The sequence below is a fragment of the Carassius gibelio genome, chromosome B10, assembly GCF_023724105.1.
Source record: "Carassius gibelio isolate Cgi1373 ecotype wild population from Czech Republic chromosome B10, carGib1.2-hapl.c, whole genome shotgun sequence".
NCBI lineage: Eukaryota > Metazoa > Chordata > Actinopteri > Cypriniformes > Cyprinidae > Carassius > Carassius gibelio.
The window spans coordinates 5659357-5679292 of NC_068405.1; the positions used below are offsets into that span (position 1 = coordinate 5659357).

A 19936-nucleotide genomic window follows, 5' to 3' on the forward strand; every position below is an offset into this window, starting at 1 on the left:
CACCCCACCTCTGTGAAATATGTGACCCCAGGCCAAATCATCACAGACAGCTGTAGCTAAATTTAACCTGATAGTAATGGCTGCCTGTAAATGAGGCCTCTAGTAAAGGTCTAGGCCTGAGCTTGACTAAATTAATCCATGTAAACAAGTCAGAACTGCAAGCATTCAAGACAAGTGGGAAGTCTGCCCATGTGCAATCACCTCCAGTGTACCGCTATTAGCAACCTGCTAACCCGTTTCTCATTTGAGGAAGCGAGATTCCCTCATTTGATAGACTGAAAAGAAAAGCCACAGATTTGGACCCAATGACTGTCCTCTGCAGCAGTAAACTGTGATTTGAGGCAAACATAGCTAGCTAGCAAACCCTCACTTACTGTAATGTAACAACAGAAATCAGTTCATCTGCATCTTAATAACATGCTTATTAAAACAGATAAAGTGAAAATCAAACAGTTTATCAGTCAGGCAGTCAATTTTTGGTTAGCATTGTTGACGCAAGGGAGTCTATATTCACCACTAGCAGAAACCGATATTTATAAAGAGCTCCCAGCAAAACAGCATGATAGAACACAGTGATGAAGATATAAATGTTATGTACAACAGGCCAGCATATGATTAGAATATAACAACCATTAAACTCCACTACATTTCAGTAATCTTCTTGAGGTTTAGCTTCTAGTTTAGCTCATTTCAAAAACACAACTGCTTGGCCAACATCATGCAGCCTGCAGGCTTTGCTTTTCTGGAGAGCCTGGGAAACCAAGCGAAGCCCAGATGAAGCATGTGGTTGGGTTAAGAAAGATGTTGGCTGAATATTGAGTGAAACTAGAAACCCCAAATTGGAAACCATGAGCAAAGTCTTGTGGTACTTTCCTTCTTGAAGGCAAATCCAAATTAAAAGCTTTCTAATGAGCGCAATGTACATAAAGTACTGACCATTATAAAATCTTTGAACCTCAAACCTTCACAAGTTTCAGTTAAAACACCAGGCCACTGTTTTGTTATAAAAAATTGCATGTGCATTTGACTATAAAACTGCAACCAGATAATAAAATACAGGATGTTTGCTGAAAATTGGGTTGACATATGAAAATATGTTTTATTGTTGGTGCATTATGCTGCCAATTTGTAGTGTTTACTAAGGAAGTCATCTTATCATACTTAGGGTTTGGGAGTTGTGCAACCCCCAATCCAGGGGTTATAGCCAATCTAGTTTAGCTCTAGACCCAATGGATCAGGATCAGGATTACTACTGTTAGGAATTGCATACAGTAGCTACTACATTTAATGAAAAACGTACTGTGCAACCATTAAAAAATGATATTCGACATTGCATGTGAGTGTAATATTAAAGTAACCTGGACATACGACATCTGCCATGTTGGATTTGTCATGTGACCTGCGGCATTGGTTGCATGCCATTTATAGCTTCTCTCACATGACCGCAATATTAAATCCAATGGTTGTGCACTTCAGAATCCCGGAAGAAGTAGCAGGTTATCAGGCTATTCGAATACTGTGTATTCTGACATAATACTCTTTTTGTATACCCTTTCTGAAAACAATCATCATACAAATGTTTTCCACTAAAAGTACCACTACAAACATTACAAACCATCAACTTTTACCCATTAAAACCATTAAAAAATTGTATTCTGTAATGTGTTTTGGGAAATGTTCCATTGGGATTTAGTGGTTTTAACAAGCCACCAATTGAAGGCAACCAATTCCCAAAAGAAACATGCAGGGTCCATTAAAGTTTCCGTTAACACCCAATAGATGTTCCATTATAACCAGTAAAATAATTACAAATTTTGTGGTGGTGTCCATTGTTTTATTTTCAGCATGGACTATTACATATGGAAGTAATACTACAGTAGCGCTCGGATACTACAGTAGTTGTATACTACAGTAGTTGCTTATTAGCATGCCTATTGTTAATATATTGACTGTTTATTAGTACTTATAAAGCACATATTCTGCATGGCCATATTCTATATCCTTAATCCTACCCAATATCTGAATTTAACAAAAACTTTACTAATCATTACTACGCATCAAACTACGTGTTTACTGAGCCAAAAGTCATAGTTAATGGTTTGTTAATAGTGAGAACTGGACCTTAAAATGAATTGTGACTGACATTACACTTTTTTAACACAGATTTACATACCAAAATGGTGGGGTTGGTATTTTCAGATGCCGCACAGAAACTTTTAGACTGCTGTTGGAGCTAAACTCTGCATGACTAGATTCTTTTGCCATGCAACAACTTTTCAGTGTCCAAGAATACCCTGGACACTACCTAGTAATACTATTAACTATTCAAAAGACCCCATAGCAACATGCTAAAAAACGTCCCAGAACACATTAGCAATCTCATAACAATGGCTTGGCAATCACCCACAACATATTAGCTCTGTGGTGCGACTTCAGCACTGGCAACCACCACTGGTTACATCTTACATCTATTACAAATCTCAGCTGCTCAAAGCACAATGGGTCAAAGATAGTTGATTTTATCTATTTGACTTTGAGTTAAGTTGTTAAGCTACCACACAATATTAATCATACTGTATGGGACTATAACAGCTTTCCATTGAGCTACCGTCAAAACAGACAGCGCCGTAAAGTTTCACCACCTCATTAATGCCACTCTTTTCCCCTATTATTAAAAAAAGGGGAAACCCACATGCTGTTTCAGCTTGTGCTGGTCAAATATCATTCTGAGAGTTTCTGTGACTGATAGATGAATACTATTTGGGAAAAGAGTACTAGAAGAGAATTACTTGATGAAAAACAACTAGAATTTTATAGTTGGGTTAAAGCATTACTCAAACACACGGCACACCAAATACTTAGTTTATGAGTCTTTCCCATGTGTGTTTACGAATTGCAATTATGCTGCAAAAGTGATTCACATCACCATTACTACTATGTAAATTTACTCATTAACAACAACAGATGTAAAAAAAAAACTGTTGTGTATATTATGTTCACAACTATCAGATGTGAAAAAAGCGCTGAATTCCTTCGAAAATGCGGGAAAATAATCATGCAATTACTTTAATTTGTGCTATTGGAGGCCAAACAGCTGCTCTGGCAAATTAACTTTCAATGCCAAAGCAATCTAGCTGACGTTATTTAGATTATCTAGGTTTGTTTCGAGAAACAGTCCTCCCCCAATGCTCGAGATGCAGCCAGACAATGTATGACTTTAATGATTTATATTTCCTCTGTCTGAGCAAAGGACCATTACCACAGGCCTGTTATCTCAACACTTAAACTTTTATTCTTCAAGCCTCATCCAAAAGGCATTAGCCTGCTACAGTCATAGCTGCCAAGAATCAATTTTTATTGACTTGAAAGAATTTTAATTAGCAGTGTTTCTAAAGGCAAGCATCACTATATTGCTCGTAAAGGTTGGTGACTTGACAAAAGAGAGGTGTACTGTTACACTGGATTAACAGTCTTTGTCAGATGGATGATAAAAGACACCATATCCATAAAATCTTGAAGACCATGTACTGTATAAACACCCAACCAGGGATGCATTTCCCAAAAGCATTGTTTTGGTTCTGTTAAACTCAATTAGAACTTGCAATGATAGTTGCTTTTGGGAACGGCCTTGCATTGTGGTGGCAAGTTTTGCATGGACATGCACCATTCACATTATCTTCAAAACTCAATCGGATAACTATATAATGAGCTCCTAGTGAATACCAACACATGCTGGTCCCTACAGCCTATTTTTGCAATGTGTATTCCACGGAATTACAAAGATGTAAGCAATGTAGCCAAAATAGTTTTCCATCTGTTGCTCACTGCTGGTCTGTACAGAACGGTTGACCTGGAGCCAGATTTAGTCTCTCTTTTAGTCACATCTCAAATTCTTGCCCTCTGGTTCATATCGGGTGATTCGACAGTAAATCTTTTCTTAATGAGAACACACCAAATGGCACCAGAACTACTGGATCTACAAGCTTCCATAACATGCATTCATTTAGGAATGAGTTCAGATAAACTAGTGTTTTAATGCTTTTCTTGTGTATAGTTATGAGCGTATCAATAACTATGTTAGTATCAAAGAAAATAAAGGATTTGTGTAAGAACAAAGCAACGCAGAACTTACCGCCAGGGCTTGGAGCCTTTCCTTATGAAGTTCAACTTCAGCCATCCTGGAAAAACAAAGGCAGAATTCTCAGTAACTGTGAGACTGGTAATCCCAAGTGTGTTTGTGTGTATTGGCCCGAAGGTGAGCAAGTTAACAGACACACACACACAAACACACACGCACACAGTCTGCCCTGGTCCTCTGAAGTAAGCAAGCCAGTGAAAGACACCGTGTACTGAGGGCAAGATCTTCTCATTCACTGGCCATGTGTCTGCCAGACTCTCTCTCTCTCTCTCTGTCGCTCTCTCTCTCCTCCTACATCCCTCCCTCTCCGTCACTGGCCGGGTAATGGACAGATGACAGAGTCTTGAACCCGCCCCCTGTGTTTGGAAGAGAGCTACAGGCGAGCAGGCAATGAGATGTCACTAAGAGTAGGACCTAACTGTGACTCTTTCTCTCTCTGTGTGTGTGTGTGTGCCAGCTTGGATGGAAAACAAAGGTGTGCCGTACACTGGGGATCTGAGTGGCTGCAAGCTTAGAGGAAATCTGCTCCATGGTTACAAATTAAAATCATACATCTGCCAAATCTTTGCTATTGTTTAATACTATCTGATGAGTTAGGAATAGCTCAGCCATAACAGAAACATGTTGTTGTCCTTTCTTCACCTCACTGTTATGCAATTCTGAACGACATTTTTTTTATTCATAAAAATTGATATTATACAAAATGTTGGTTATCTCTCTGTCTGTCTGTCTGTCTATCTATCTATCTATCTATCTATCTATCTATCTATCTATCTATCTATCTATCTATCTATCTATCTATCTACAGATCCATCCATCCATCCATCCATCCATCCATCCATCCATCCATCTATCTATCTATCTATCTATCTATCTATCTATCTATCTATCTATCTATCTATCTATCTATCTATCTATCTATCTATCTATCTATCTATCTATCTAATAGAAAATTATTAATGTAACCTCGATCTTCATAACATGACAACATCTGATCATAAAAACATCTGCAGAAGTCGCTGACTCTCAACACGTCTACTGTCTCTGCAAATGTGGCTTTCTCTATTCGGAAAGCAGCTTCCAAACGTCTGCACTAAACATCTTGAGTTCTAATTTTTCCTCCAGTGAAGCCAAAGGGAGCAGTAGGGAATGGGAACACGGGGTCCAACTGCTTTCCCTCATCCAAGCTCACATTCAGAACTCCTAATATGGAGAAAAGGCCGTACTAACTGAGTCTGGAGTGTTCTGCGAGAGGAAGACTCCTGGGAATTGTAAGAAACTCAGTGAATGAAATTATAACAAACTGTAATGACCCTTCAGTGTGTGTACAGTACAAGTACTGTTACTATATATAAGACTAAACGGCTGTTATGAATTACTGTTTCCTGAGATCAAGTATATAAATGCAGAGGTACAAGCTGTACTGCAACAGACAATGATTTAGACAGGTCACAGTAACAATAAAAACTGAATATTGCAATGCTTTATCATGCATTCAATGTTTATCTCTGATGTTGCATGCATCATGTGCTCTTGGAATTAACTTCGTTTCAAATACAATGCAGCACAATAAATTTGCAGGACTGTATCTGCATGTCAAGAATAATGTTCTGTTACTTGTCAGGCAGTAAATAAGAGTTATCTTCATAGGTGAATTTCAACATGATGTCGCAGTCATTCATAGAGAAACCGCAACCTACAGCAGCAGTGAACATCAGTAGATGGAGGAAATTCCTGGAGGTTCACGTAACGACTGGAAATAGGCTTAAAGCCACATAACACACAGCGCTCGCAGACGGCAGACTTCAGAAGCTGTGCGACACAGAAGTTCAGAATAAATCATTCAACAGAGCTCTGTGAAACATTCGGGCCAGTCTGTTTACTGTAGCTCTCCGTGTTACTAGTCAGCACTTTGCTCTTTTTAAACTAAGCATGTGACTGTTGATTTCATTTGCATTTCAGTTCCAAATCTCTTTATGATGGCCTCTCGTTAACCTAAGAAGTTGCTTTACTGCACCTGGACATTTCCATTGTCAATGTTGATGCACTAGAAGACATTTCAGAGATTTAATAGCAGTCTCAATAGTACTATATATATTCTTAAGAGCACTAGTTCACTTGTGTACAGACTTTCTTCTCCCCACCGCATGTGTTACTTTTCCATTCCCAACCAGCGGCTGCAACGTCATCAGTCGGCGAAACAGACAAAAGCAACATTGTTTCTCTGGCACAGTGACCTCATCCCATGAGCCAGCGAGGCACAGTAATACCTTCCAGATGTGCAGCAGTCCATACGCTGGGAAATGAAGACTACGCAAACGCAAAGCAAAATGAGTCTCAAATTACTTTTAAAGTGAAACACACCATTAGTGGGCTGCCTCACTTTATTCTAACACTTGTTAACAACTGCAATATTTACACATAGATTAGGTTTAAAAAAGTAAAACCTGCTGTTTATATTAATAACATTTTCCAGACAATTTTTGCTCTCTACAAGGTTTCAGTAATATTACTTGCTGTAGATATCGATATATATATTTCCTAAAGAGGGTGACAGATGTCACATATATTAATTCATGCTTATTCTAACTCACACACAGTCTTTGAAATGTCTCCATTTCAGAAAGAAGGCAGACAACATACCTTCCTTCATGTTGGCTGGTATTTAGTAGTGTTACAAATCTTGTAACACTTTACGATAACGCTTTACTTTAGGGACCAATTCTCACTATTAAACACTTGGTTATTAGCATGCATATTCCTAGCATATTGGCTGATTATTAGAACATATCGGTTGCACTATTTTACAGTACGTTTATTAACATATACTTATAGCGTACTTACAGTGTATTTATCTAAGAAAGTTCTGGTAATAAAAGGTAACTAAATGGGCTAGGGTTAGGTTTAGGGGTAGGTTAAGGGTTAGTACCTAGTTATTACATAGTTATTGTAATTACTATAATAAGTACATAGTATGTACATGAGGAACAGGACTGTAAAATAAAGTGCTACCAACATATCACTGATTCTTTCTCATACCAAAATTCACCAACGACCTTACTAAGCATTAATAAGAAGAATATTAGGAGTTTATTGGTTTATTGAGTCAAATGTCATATTTAACAGTTAGTTAATAGTGAGAATTTATCCCCAAACTAAAGTGTAACTCATAACTTTAACCCATTACTTTACACTAATGTTACCTTTGTGAAATGTTAATTATTGACTAATAACTCATTAACAAATTAATTAATAACCAGTTATAACAACTTTCAAGCAATTCCTGCCAAATTTTAGCTCACATGCAAGAAACTCTTATAGAATATTTAAACTTTTTTTTAATAAACAAATGACTCCAATTGTGATTAATGTAAGAACAAAAGTGTACATTTCAATGAAAAGCTAATAATTAATTCAGTTATGAAAATGTAAAGCAAATAATACATTTCACATAAAACTATTTAATAATTATGAATAATATCTCATCATGTAACCCATAAACAGTAACTGTAATCTATGAACATTTTATATTGTAATATAATCCAGTTACAACTACCACATTTTTGGAATCTGATTGAGTAATCTAGATTAACTATAATCAGTTATATTCAATAGTATACTTTTAAATATAGCTTGGATTCATAAAATTGTGGAAGCTTTACATGTCAAAATGTTTTAGTCACTTATTTAGGGGTGATTATAATTCCCATGCGTTAACTATGATTGCAAACACAATCATCATCCGAAGTAATCAGACATGATTTATGTCTTGTTTAGTTGGTGGTTTAGTATATAAATGCTGAACATAAATCAAGCCACCACTTTTCCATGTGCACTCCAGAGAATTTTAAAAACAGCCAAGCAGCAAGTTTCTGAACACCAACTTTTTGTGGCCGAAAAACATACTTTTCGAATCTCTTAAGGTAATGTTTATCATTCATTTTTGTGCAAAGCTGTTTAGTTCAAGTGACGATCATGAGGGGATGTTTTCCAGGAAGATGGTCTGCAAAACAGTGTAGTTTTGTTGGATAAACATTAGTTTATCCAACATTTTAGCAAGAAAGAAACTCTGCTCAGTCTCCTGTAATGACAACGGTGGCCTGCTGTTTTCTGTGTTTATGACTGCAGTTGATCTGGAGATTGTCAGAGCTCTTGGTCTGGATTATTTCTGAAGTAGTGCACTGCCAGTTAAGATTATAATACTTAACTCTCAGAGAATCAACATGTAAAAGTGTATAATTTAATTGTAAAGCAGATATTTTAGCAGTCCTTGATTTTTGGCGGTCTTGATTTGCATTTCTTCTAGTCTTCTGCCGTAGATTTGTGGTGCCATCAACCAATCAGTATTGTCAGGCCGTCATTTTCCTGCGCCTCCCAAGGAGGTCTGTAATACCTGGAGAAAGCTATCCATTAGCACTTTAATCCATCTTAATGAAAGTCTACATCGTGTGCAATAGAAGAAAACATTTTCAATGGCAGTCAACAGCGAGAGAGATGTTTATTGCCTGTGGCGTGTGTAGTTACGCTATCATCATACCATTTACAGCTTAAGACATTGGTTTCTGAGTATGTTTTGAACCTTGAGCAAAGGAAAAAGTATCAAAGTTGCATTTTGGAAATGCATTCACCATTTAAGAATTAAGCGGTTTGCATTCTCTAAGTGTCGCAAATCTTGTTTTACACTACTTTTTCTATTTATTTCAAACATTATAAACCTACTTTTATTTAGGTTTTAACTTGGACACACCAGTATGGAACAAAACAGTTATACATCTCATATATATCATTATAATTAAGAGTGATACTGTGTTTAGCTCTGAGGACTTTGCATGTGTGTGGACGGTTTGTAAGGAGCACTTGTGCGACTGCAGCTGTCACATTCCACACACATGCAAAATTAGCAGCAGTCGCGCAAGTGCTCTGTACAAACTCAAAGGCTCCAGGCCTTCTTTTATTATCAGGACAGCACTCTCAAAGCAGACTGCAACAATGTCACAAAGGCACGGCAAGCTAATTGGTAAATTTAGCATGGTTTATAAGGCAGATCGATATAAATTCAGTCCACTGAAACTGATAATGATTGTAAACTCACCTTTAACCTGGTTTTAGCTGTACTGTTACATATAGCAGCAGTGACACTTTCGAGGGAACATTTTTGCTCTGATCTGACATAATTAGTGTTCCTGTAGCTCAATTGGTAGAGTGCTGTGCTATCAAGCGCAAGGTTGGGGGTTCGATTCCCCGGGAACACGATATGTAAAAATTATTAGCCTGAATGCACTGTAAGTCGCTTTGGATAAAAGTGTCTGCTAAATGCATACATTTTATTTTATTTAATCAATAAACAATTATTACAAATTGACATTCAAAATTTAAGGGACAATATACAGTAAGCACCCACCACACGCTAATGCCTGGCCGACATACATAACTCTTTAATTACATGGTTATTTACCAAATATGTAAAAACAGGATCAGTAAATATCTAAATATCTGATTGTTTAAGTCACAAAAAATTACTAATAGTTGAAATGTAGTTGCAAATTTACTTACTGTTAGTAGATAACTAATTAAAGATAGTAAAAGTAACAAACCACAAAGCTTATTGTGATTTACTGGATGGGAGGCGTGCTTAAATGTTCTGTTCATTGCTCTAGCTTTAAACAGGCTAGACTAAACGATTCCTGGGATTTAAGAATTGATACTGAATTTGTAAAAAGTTGAATCGATTAAAGTCGAGAAATTTCTATTTTTAGTTTTTATTTAAAAAAATAATAATTTGTACCAAATTTCACTAAGCAACTCTTTAGAGCGCATGCAACGCTTCCTAACGGACTGGCAAAAGTTAGTGCACCATGACCTGCTGAAAACAAGCTTTTTAAAGAATCCCGGTAACCAAAAAGTTGATGGTAGCCACTAATGCATTCCACATTGTGTACCTATGCACTGTCCTATGATGTTTTGTAGTATAAATAGTGCAAGAAGGGTGTTCACACACACAAAAAATTCCGGAACGAAAAAGTGCAGAAAAAAATCTTGATTTTTTGTAAAACATTTTTTGGGAAACCACACTTTTGGAAAGTGTGGAATGTCACAGCTTGAATTATGTTGAAAAGGGGGAGGAGCTATAAGACTCAATTTTTTTTTTTTTACAAAATTCATTCACAAAATTTTTTTTTGGGTGAAGTCCATCTGTCATAATAAGAGGAAACTGTGCTTATAACCAGTTTTGTGAGATGTAGTTTCAGGCACACAGGTTTGCGAATGTTCATTTCAACTACAGTTTTGGGAAACCCAGAATCGATGAACTCTGGTGCTAATGACAGAACTGGTGACCACAGTTTGCTAATGATGCTTTCATTGTAATTTCAGCCAGTTCTTGCTTTCATGTGCATTAGATAGACCCAAGAGGCTATACAGGCTGTCCTTTTTATTTCACAATTGCCTTTGCAGTTGCTGCACTAATTCCCTATTGGACAAGAGGTCAACACCCCAAAACAGATAATGGTAGTCAACATTATTTTAATTCGATCTCATCATTCCTACTGTATGCTTGTTCGTACTGATGATTTGATTGCCAATGACACTATGACACATTACATGTATGTCTGCTGCACACACACACACACACACACACACACACACACACACACACACGCCTGCAGACAGCAGCTGCTGCATCATCATCATCCTCCTCCTGCCGCCCTGGCTGCCGTTGCTATGGCAACCGCTCCGAGATGTCCAAACCTACAGAGGGAGGGCGAGGAAAAATGGAAGTACTCACTCATACGCCGGGGCTTTCCTCCGGAGAGGTGTGCCCATCATGGCTGCTTCTTCTCCCTCTTCCTCGCTCTCTGGCTTTCCTCGTCTGCTCTCCGCTGCTGTTACCAGCATCACATCGGGATCGACGGCTCTCCTCCAGCTCTTCCTGAGATTTCAGATGGATGCTGGATGCTGCAGCTCACAGCTTCCACTCTGTCTAGCCTGCAGGACTAGAGAGATAGAGAGAGAGAGAGAGAGAGAGAGAGAGAGAGAGAGAGAGAGAGAGAGAGAGAGAGGAGGGTCACATTTGTTTAATGTCTGATTTTATTGGTAGAGATTGTGCTTCTCTTTGAACTTTCATTTGAGAATGTAATATTACAGTAATTGTAATTAGAAATACACAATCATATCTACAGACTCAAACTATATTACATATATCACATTGAAAGTAACCTTCGATTTATGCATTACTGATTCATATTACATGACTCCACATTTGACCCATATTACGGTGAATGGCTTGTCAAAAAAATGTATAGTTTATTTATTGTTAATGTTTAATGTTTGACAAATAAATGTCAAACATTGTGAATGAATGTGAGTATCTGTAATGAAAACACAAAGAAATTGGAATATATTCAGTATATATATATATATATATATATATATATATATATATATATATATATATATATATATATATATATATATATATATATATATGCAGTATGTATACTGTTGATTTGGACACTGACACAATTTTCATAAATTTGGCTCAGAATAGTTTTAAAATTAAAATTATAATTCAAGATGAAATTAAAGTGCAGACTTTAAGCTTTATTTCAAGGGGTAGAACAAAAAGCATAACATTAAATACTTAGGAATTCCCCTCCCCCCATTTTCAGGGGCTCAAATGTAATTGGACAAATAAACATAATCATTGATACAAATTTTCATTTTTAATATTTTGTTGCGAATCCTTTGCAGTGACTGTCTTAAGTCTGGACATACATATTTGGCTATAATTCAGCTAGTTGCCAAAACAATATTTCTGATTTTCATTTAGTTTAACTTGACGTAATAAACTAACCAAAACATATGCACTTTTTTTTGAAAATCAATTAATAATAATTAAGACAATAAGACACAACACAATTACTAAAATTTTGATTTCATATACCATACACACAAACTCCACTCTACACTCCAAAAATGATGATGATAATAATAATAATAATAATAATAATAACTCATTGATACTTAAATATCCCCTGCTATCATGGAATAGCTGTAGCTGTAGGTATGAGACCTGTAAACACACTTCTTTTATAAATCACTTTTTGACTCTAGCGTGTCAGTTGAGTGTTATTCTAGCTGGAGTAAAGCGAGGACTTTAAACTATTCTCCAGAGACAGTGGGACTGGGCTGCACTGCTCTTAAAAGACGAGAGCAAGGTCACGTTCCTCTCAAGTGTTCAGAGCTTCTGCGTGCCGGAGCATCACACACTCGGAGGTTTGTGATCATGTCTAGTTATCAAACTGATAGAATGCGTAGACTTTAGATGTGTTTGTGTCTTATTAGGCTTCAGCAACATTTACCCGTACTAACTCTCCTTTTAGGGCTCTTCGTGTACAAGACTATACTTAACTATTAGATTACTATAAGATTAAAGATTTCATAGCAGCAGTCCGTGCATGCAATCAATAGTCTTTATACTGTTAGTTAAAATTAATATATCGTTTTTATTTACTCCTGTAAGTATTACAATTTGTATTTATAATTTTTTATATATATTTTCTGAACGAAACATTTATAATCAAATGGGTAAATATATACTATACTGGCGAATTGCCATTGTATAGCCTTCAAACCCTATTATTTTGAAACAGTAAATATGAGTTACATCAATATATTTTTTAATGGGGTAAAGTGACACATGCTTTGAAGTAAGTTGTGTCAATGTCTCAGCTAATATTAATAGTAAGAACATCCCAGAAACAAGGTGCAAACATTATTGGAATGTTCACTTTGCATTTTCTGTGAACTAACTATCTAGTAATTAGGAATGTTTCTTAAAAAATGTTAGAAGATCGTCTGACATTGCATGAACATTAATAATGTTTTTTTTTTTCTGCGAAAACCTCAAGACTGTTATTAATCAACGATCATTCCATGAACATTACTGTAAGGATGTTTGTTCATAGCTTTGAGAGAGCCTTGCCAGAGTATTAGCCAGAGCTCTGAGAATGTTTCCTGTTTGCTGGGAAGTGAAGGATAAGAGAGAAAGCATCATTATACAGTAAAGTGAAGTCAGAGCTCCTTCTCTCAGGTCTGCTGGAGTCTCTGCGTTCCTGGGATGGCTGACAGTCACTTGTTTACCCAGCTCTGGGGTCCCGAGGCCCGTCTCCGATTACCAGGATATCAGGAGCGTGTGCTGCACCTCTCAGCGCTAATTTGGTGGGGGCTGTTTTTGTGCCAGACCTTGAGACACTTCAGCTGCATGTGTTCCTCATTTTCACAGTACAAAAACACCACAGAGTCCCAAACAGTAGCGTTAAAAGAAAACAAAGCGGTAAATGGGGGCGTCAGGGACAAGGCCATTTATGTAAGCGACAGAGCCACAGATATCACACGTTGATACAATGTTAGCTTTGTTTGGCGGCTCTTTCTGGAATTTTTCGGCTGTGAAGGGGCCTTTCAGTCGTCACCTCATCAGTAATCTATTTAAGGTCGTTCCCGAGTCGGTGACTGCTAGCATCGGCACCAGAGCACAAAAAACTAGTTAACTCTCGAAAATGTTCTCTAAAAATTATACACTGCCATTAAAAGTTTGAAGTTAGTAAGATCTTTTCTTTCTTTTCTTTTTTTTTGTTGCAATAAATGATTGTAACAATTCATTAAGTTAACAAAACAATTAGAATTTATATAAAAAATAAAAATGGTTTCCAAAAAACATGAATGTTTTCAACATTGATAATCAGAAATGTTTCTTGAGCAGCAAATCAGTATATTAAAATGATTTCTGAAGATCATGTGACACTGAAGACTGGAGGAATGATGCTGAAAGTACAGGAATAAACTATATTGTAACATGCATTCACATAGAAAACAGCTGTTTTAAACTAAAGTAATATTTAAAATAATTACAGATTTTACTGTCAAATAAAAGCAGCCTTGATGAGCAGAAGAGACTTCTTTAAAACAAATGTACTGACCCCAAGTTTTTGAAGTCATGTAGGAAATATCTTTCAAGTCAATAATAAAAAAAGAAAAAATAAGCAATAACCAATGTTTCTATATGTGCAACGATAAAAGAGACTGTACACCCTAAAATTTTAATTCAGTCATTATTCCCCCATACATTGGTCCAAACCTGAGTTTCTTCTGTGGTATAAATAAATAAATAAATAAATAAATAAATAAATAAATAAATAAATAAATAAATGGTAACTAAACAATGATGTCCAAAATCACATTACTCAAAATATAATTGTGCATGTTCCACACAATAAAGAAATACATACAACTGTGGAACGACATGTGGCTGAAAACTTTCATTTTTGTGTGAACTATGATTTAAATGGCTCATTTTTTACTAAACAAAAACACTATTAGTTTAGGATATAGTTAAGTGGATGTATGTTGTATGTATTTCATCCTTCCTCTTCAAACCCCCGAGTAAAACCAAGCTTAAGTTGTAATTGCTTTAAATCAATAGTTCCAGGTGTTAAGAATGTTTCACATGTCACAGAAGGCAACGGCAAATCTACTTCTTTCCACGCTGTAATTTAATGACCAACAAGACGTGGTTAAAAGCTTTAAGAACAGCAGGCAACTCATAAAATCTGCTGGACCTGAACCAATGAGGAAGCAAAGACAAAGGCCGTTTACATACTATAAATAAAAGACTGTCGAAATATAATGCTCACTAATTTGTGGCACTGTTTAATATTTAGAACTTATGGATACTTTATTTTATTTTATTCTCATTACTTTATAACAGTCATTAAAAAATGCATAGCATATATATCACTTATACAGTACATAGCATTCATCCCAAGAGATTTCTCTAATGTCACAAGTCTAGAGAAATGTCGTTCAGATCTGCACATCCCTGTTTCACTTGTAAGTTCAATAATGCAACAGCAGAGGGCAGCATTTCTAAACAAATGCAACTGTTGAAGCTAGAACTTGAATTGAGTGTAATTTAGCAGCATCCACTTTCACTGCTGATAGTGGTTTGCCACATAGTTACTGTTTGATGCAAATGATCTAAACCCTGCTAAATGTGTTATAATCACTACGTGCAATTGTAATTGCTCTTGGGTACAGAAACCATTCATGCCAAATCAGAGGTATGTATAAGAAAGAAAGCCATATGAAATGTATTAATAAAACTATTGTAAGACATGCTGCTTTATGTTGTGCATCTCTGGAGGTTTACAGCCTAGAAACAGACAGAATGTGTGTGATCATCTCAACACGTGTGACACATCTCTGGGCCAACTGTCTCTGTCGCTTCTTTCCAGATTCACACAATCACGCAGCTGACGCAGGCCAGATCAGTCCAGTCACTCTGAGCATGAGCAGAAATCACAATCAATTTCTCACGCTGAATCATTTTCTTCATTCTCATTTTTGATTCTTTAGATTGTGTTTGTGCACGTAAACGGAGCAATCTTCCCACAGGCATGGAACCAAAGCCACCTTTAATGCCCTTCATCTCAAATTTTTATTTCTGTTATCGGTGCAATTAAATATAAATGAATGCATTGTTGAATAATTCATAGTGTATTATTTGCTGAGCTTTTGAGTCCAACCAGAGTTTTACTGTTCATTATCAGGGTTCATTGTGTTCAAAACAAGATGCTCAGAGCGTATACTTTCTTCAAACTATCTCTGTGGCCCAATGTGCACAAACAGCATTCTGTTCTCGCAACTACAATATGCCTAAGGTTTTTTTTTTAAAGTTATATAAGTAGAGATAAAACATCCTTAAAGTAGTGTTCATGGAACATTCTTACGTTCTCTTTGACAGAAATGAAAGAAAGCATGGATCAACACTTTCTTATGTTATGTATTACCTTTAAATAATGTTGCAATCACTACAAGAAAACTGAAAATTACACAGTATTTTGGGTGAAAATAAAGTTAGTAGAATGTTGCAAGAAGCATTTTTGTAACCAATAAATTATGTTTTAATGGACATCTTAATGTTCTTAGAATATAAAAAAACTAACATTATTATCTGTTAAAATAACGCTATTTGAACATTTCAAGAAATGTTTGTGTAACCCTTAAAAATTAGTTATAATCATGACAAGAAAGCAAAATCATAATATGCTTAAAAAAAAAAAAATAATGGTAAAAAATTAATTGTAAGAAAGGTTTTTGTAACCTTTAAAATAGTTATAATTATGACAAGAAAACAAAATGTTAGATTTTGGCTTAAAATAACACTAGTAGAACATTGTAAAACACTTTCTATTCTCAAGAAGAAAACTGGTCATTTCAATATTTCAGAAACATTTCAGAACAGTCTTCCCACAATGCTTTTATGAACTAAATTTGTTGGCTGGGATACTGAAATAAAATTAAAATAAGAAATACCACATCCCACATAACTGGATATTGAAGTATGCTCCACAAAGTAAGCAAGCTTTTCATGTTGCCTCATATTTCACATTCTTTTTGAAGACTGGCAACACGGGTGTATCAGGTAGTCATCAAACCGGCTCTGGCTGCAGGTTCAAAAGTGTCCCGTCTTCAGTAACATGAAGAGCAGCTGAGGAAGTAAGGAGCGTTTGTCAATCACCGTGTTTAAATAATTTAGCCAGAGTGATGTAAGACTATGTTCACCAAAGGCCTACATTAAACAGTGTTGCTCTTAATTTAGTTTTGATCTGAGCCTGTCTGAACTGTTTTGGATATCTTCTGGAAATCTCTGAGATGCCGACAGCACATCTGAGGAAGACAGCCATGACTTTTTCAACTAGGATTGTAAGGTGAACGTCCTCAGTAAGTAGAAAATGTGAGGAGGAAGATCAGGGTTTGAAGTATATTTTGTCATCAGACATCAGACTTTACATGTGCAGCTGGATGTTTTTAACCATGCATGCTCTCACACATGGACCTAGTTTTTTTTTTTTTTTGCACTAATTAGCACTAATTAGATAATAACTGCAACAACTACTGGAAGGATGACGCATGTTATTAAACCCAGAAACATGTTAGCTGTGTAGCTCAGGTTTCATCTCTCTGGCACTCACTGCAGAGCCAACTGGGTCAAATGGGTGGAGCTTGGACCACTCCAGCTCCACCTCTGTGATGTCAAGCTCCACCCACTGGCTCTGCAGGGAACAGCCTCTTTATAGGCCCACATTTTTAGAAACCTCACCTACAAGGCTGAAGCTATATTATCTCACTTTTGCAAGGCAAGCAATTTTACTCAGAGCTTCCTCAAAGTTTCTTTAATTAAAATTATATATATAAATCTTTTTTTTTTTTTTTTTTTTTTTTTGTAGCATGTCAAGTTTTTACACTCTCAGAAAAAAGGTACAGAAGCTGTCATGGGGGTGGTACCTTTTCAAAATGTACACCTTATTTACCCTTAAAAGCTGTAGGCTATATTAGCAGTGTTAGGGGTAACACATTACAAGTAACAGACTAAAGTAACATGTTACATTTTTAATGTACATGAAAAAACTTTTTCAAAAACATAACGGTAATTACTTTTTTTTTTTTTATGTATTGACTGACAGCTCCTGTCCGCATGTTGAGAGAAATCTAGTGAAAATACAGAGCGCTGTGTGTGCTGTGTGAACATGATGTTACTGTAGTTCCAGACTCATCACTTACACAAAAACAGATACAGTATTCCTCAAAATGAATTAAAAAACTGTGAAAATGGAAACTCTGCAATAAAAAAAAGTTAACACAAAAATGTATTATGTATTTAATTCCAATTTATAAACCAGTGTCTAGATAGATTAACATTTACTTTTTTTTTTTTTTTTTTTTGTGATTAAGAGTTGAACTCCTATCTTCTCCTGTGCTGTATTATTCGTGTAATCCAGGATGGAAGCACAGCTGAACGGTTTGTTTGAGCGTTTTGAATTTACATTTCCTTCAGCCCGAGGCTTATTCATTTCACTTTTGGTGTGAAAAGGCTTTTATATTTGACAAAATATAACTTTTTATGTTAAAAACTAACAAGTAAGCCCAGCCCAGGCGATACAAACTATCGCAAAGGTAAGGTAACACATTATTTTCCATAAAAGGCAACTAAGTAATCCATTATTATTATTATTATTATTATTATTATTATTATTATTATTATTATTATTATTATTATTATTATTTTAGGGAGTAATGCAATGTGGTAATGCAATACCTTTAAAATGAAATTTTCCCAACACTTTATATTAGTACCTCAAAGTTACATATCAGTACCTTTTGAAAAGAGTTTTCTTCAGTCATCTCATCAAATCTGGATATCACAGAAACTCCACACTCACACACACACACACACACACACACACACACACACACACACACACACACACACACACACACACACAGAGAAAATTCAGGGGATGATAATAAACATATTATGGGTTCTTTGTATTTGGTGTCTTGATATGTACTGACTGAAGATGTCTAGTCAAAAAATCATGAAGGAATGTTAATGGATTAATAATTAAATGTCTCTCATTTGGAAGCAATACCTAATAGATCAAATACGAATTAATTAATATCCTACTGAAAATCGGACAAAATAACCAAACCGGTTATCCAGCAGAATCTGTGATATGATTTAGAGAGGATTCTGATTTGTTCCCTTTAGACAAAGACGAGGTGTGTATTTTTTTCCACTTTTTCAGTTTGTAGAGATAACTATGAGTAACTGGCTATCAAAGCATCTATCATATTGTTTGAGCAAACAATGGTGTGTTTCCCAAAATAATTGTTAGCCAACCATGGTTGCAATTTCCATCGGTAGCAACATATTTCAGTGATTCTTCAGTGAGTCATTACTGCCTATTTAATTCCTCCAACAATGTGTCATACTATAGTCAAGCAGCGCCCCAGTCTGACACAGCAATACTGGCCCAACCAATGGCGTGAGTTTGGGGCGTGGCTAGAAGAGCGAATGTTTGGGATATCTGTTTGAAAATTCATTTATATTTACATTATTTGCTGTTTTACTTCTGCTGCTCCATTAGATGATACTACTGGGTCAAGTCTTTAAAACATTTAGCATTATATATATATAAACACTTGGGCACTCAAAGCACTTTACATTGTCAGGGGGTATCTCCTCATCCACCACCAGTGTGCAGCATCCACCTGGATGATACGACGGCAGCCATATTGTGCCAGAACGCCCACCAGCTTTTCGAAAGACATCCTGGGATTTTTACTGACCACAGAGAGTCAGGACCTCGGTTTAACATCTCATCTGAAGGACAGTGCTTGTTGACAGTATAGTGTCCCATCACCCACACAGACCACAGGGTGAGCACCCCCTGCTGGCCTCACTAGCACCTCTTCCAGCAGTAACCTAGTTTTCCCATGAGGGCTCCCATCCAGGTACTGACCAGGCTCAGCCCTGCTTAGCTTCAGTGGGGAACCAGTCTTGGGCTCCAGGGTGATATGGTTGCAATATACTGTATATATTAGTTGCAGCCACTGCCTGCATTTTGTATAATTTCACAAAATGTTCATAGCCCCACAGTCTATTTTGTTGTATGAACATCTTAACATGCTGCATGCAAAAAAAAAAACAAAAAAAAAAAACATCCCACAGACCCACTGCTTTTACACAACAACAACAAAATAATTCTAGCTTAATGCATTCTTTTATATCACCACTTGATTATGTGTATGTTTCACTTTAGACAAAAAGCTGAGAAAACTAGATATTTGTCAAAGACTATGGACAGACTGGATTCAGAAAGCTGTGTTTTGATTCAGGTGTTCAGTACTCCATCAGAAAATGTGTGATAGTGCCTCAAACGGCAGGGAAAAAGTTGT

At 36.3% G+C, this 19936-nt stretch overlaps 1 protein-coding gene and 1 long non-coding RNA gene across 4 annotated transcripts in view; one reads left to right on the top strand and one right to left on the bottom strand.

The window, feature by feature from the left end:
* The window catches only part of LOC127966796 (A-kinase anchor protein 2), a 92113-nt gene extending 81034 nt beyond the window's left edge, over window positions 1-11079 (bottom strand). Inside the window, exons 1-2 of one of the 3 annotated variants that reach the window (XM_052568066.1) lie at window positions 10923-11079; window positions 4133-4178 (exon numbers count right to left, since the gene is read on the bottom strand). In XM_052568066.1, coding sequence (XP_052424026.1) covers window positions 4133-4178; window positions 10923-11032 — 156 coding nt within the window. In that variant the 5' untranslated portion in view covers window positions 11033-11079. Of the gene's footprint in view, window positions 1-4132; window positions 4179-4297; window positions 4498-10922 lie in introns of those variants that run through there. The other 2 variants (XM_052568067.1, XM_052568068.1) reach the window with 2 other exon arrangements.
* A 5516-nt stretch (window positions 11080-16595) lies between these two features.
* LOC127966802 (uncharacterized) lies at window positions 16596-19633 on the top strand. The gene is made up of 3 exons (XR_008155704.1): window positions 16596-16693; window positions 16860-16931; window positions 19211-19633. It is a non-coding gene; the product is annotated as an uncharacterized LOC127966802 (long non-coding RNA).
* Window positions 19634-19936: the final 303 nt, after the last annotated feature.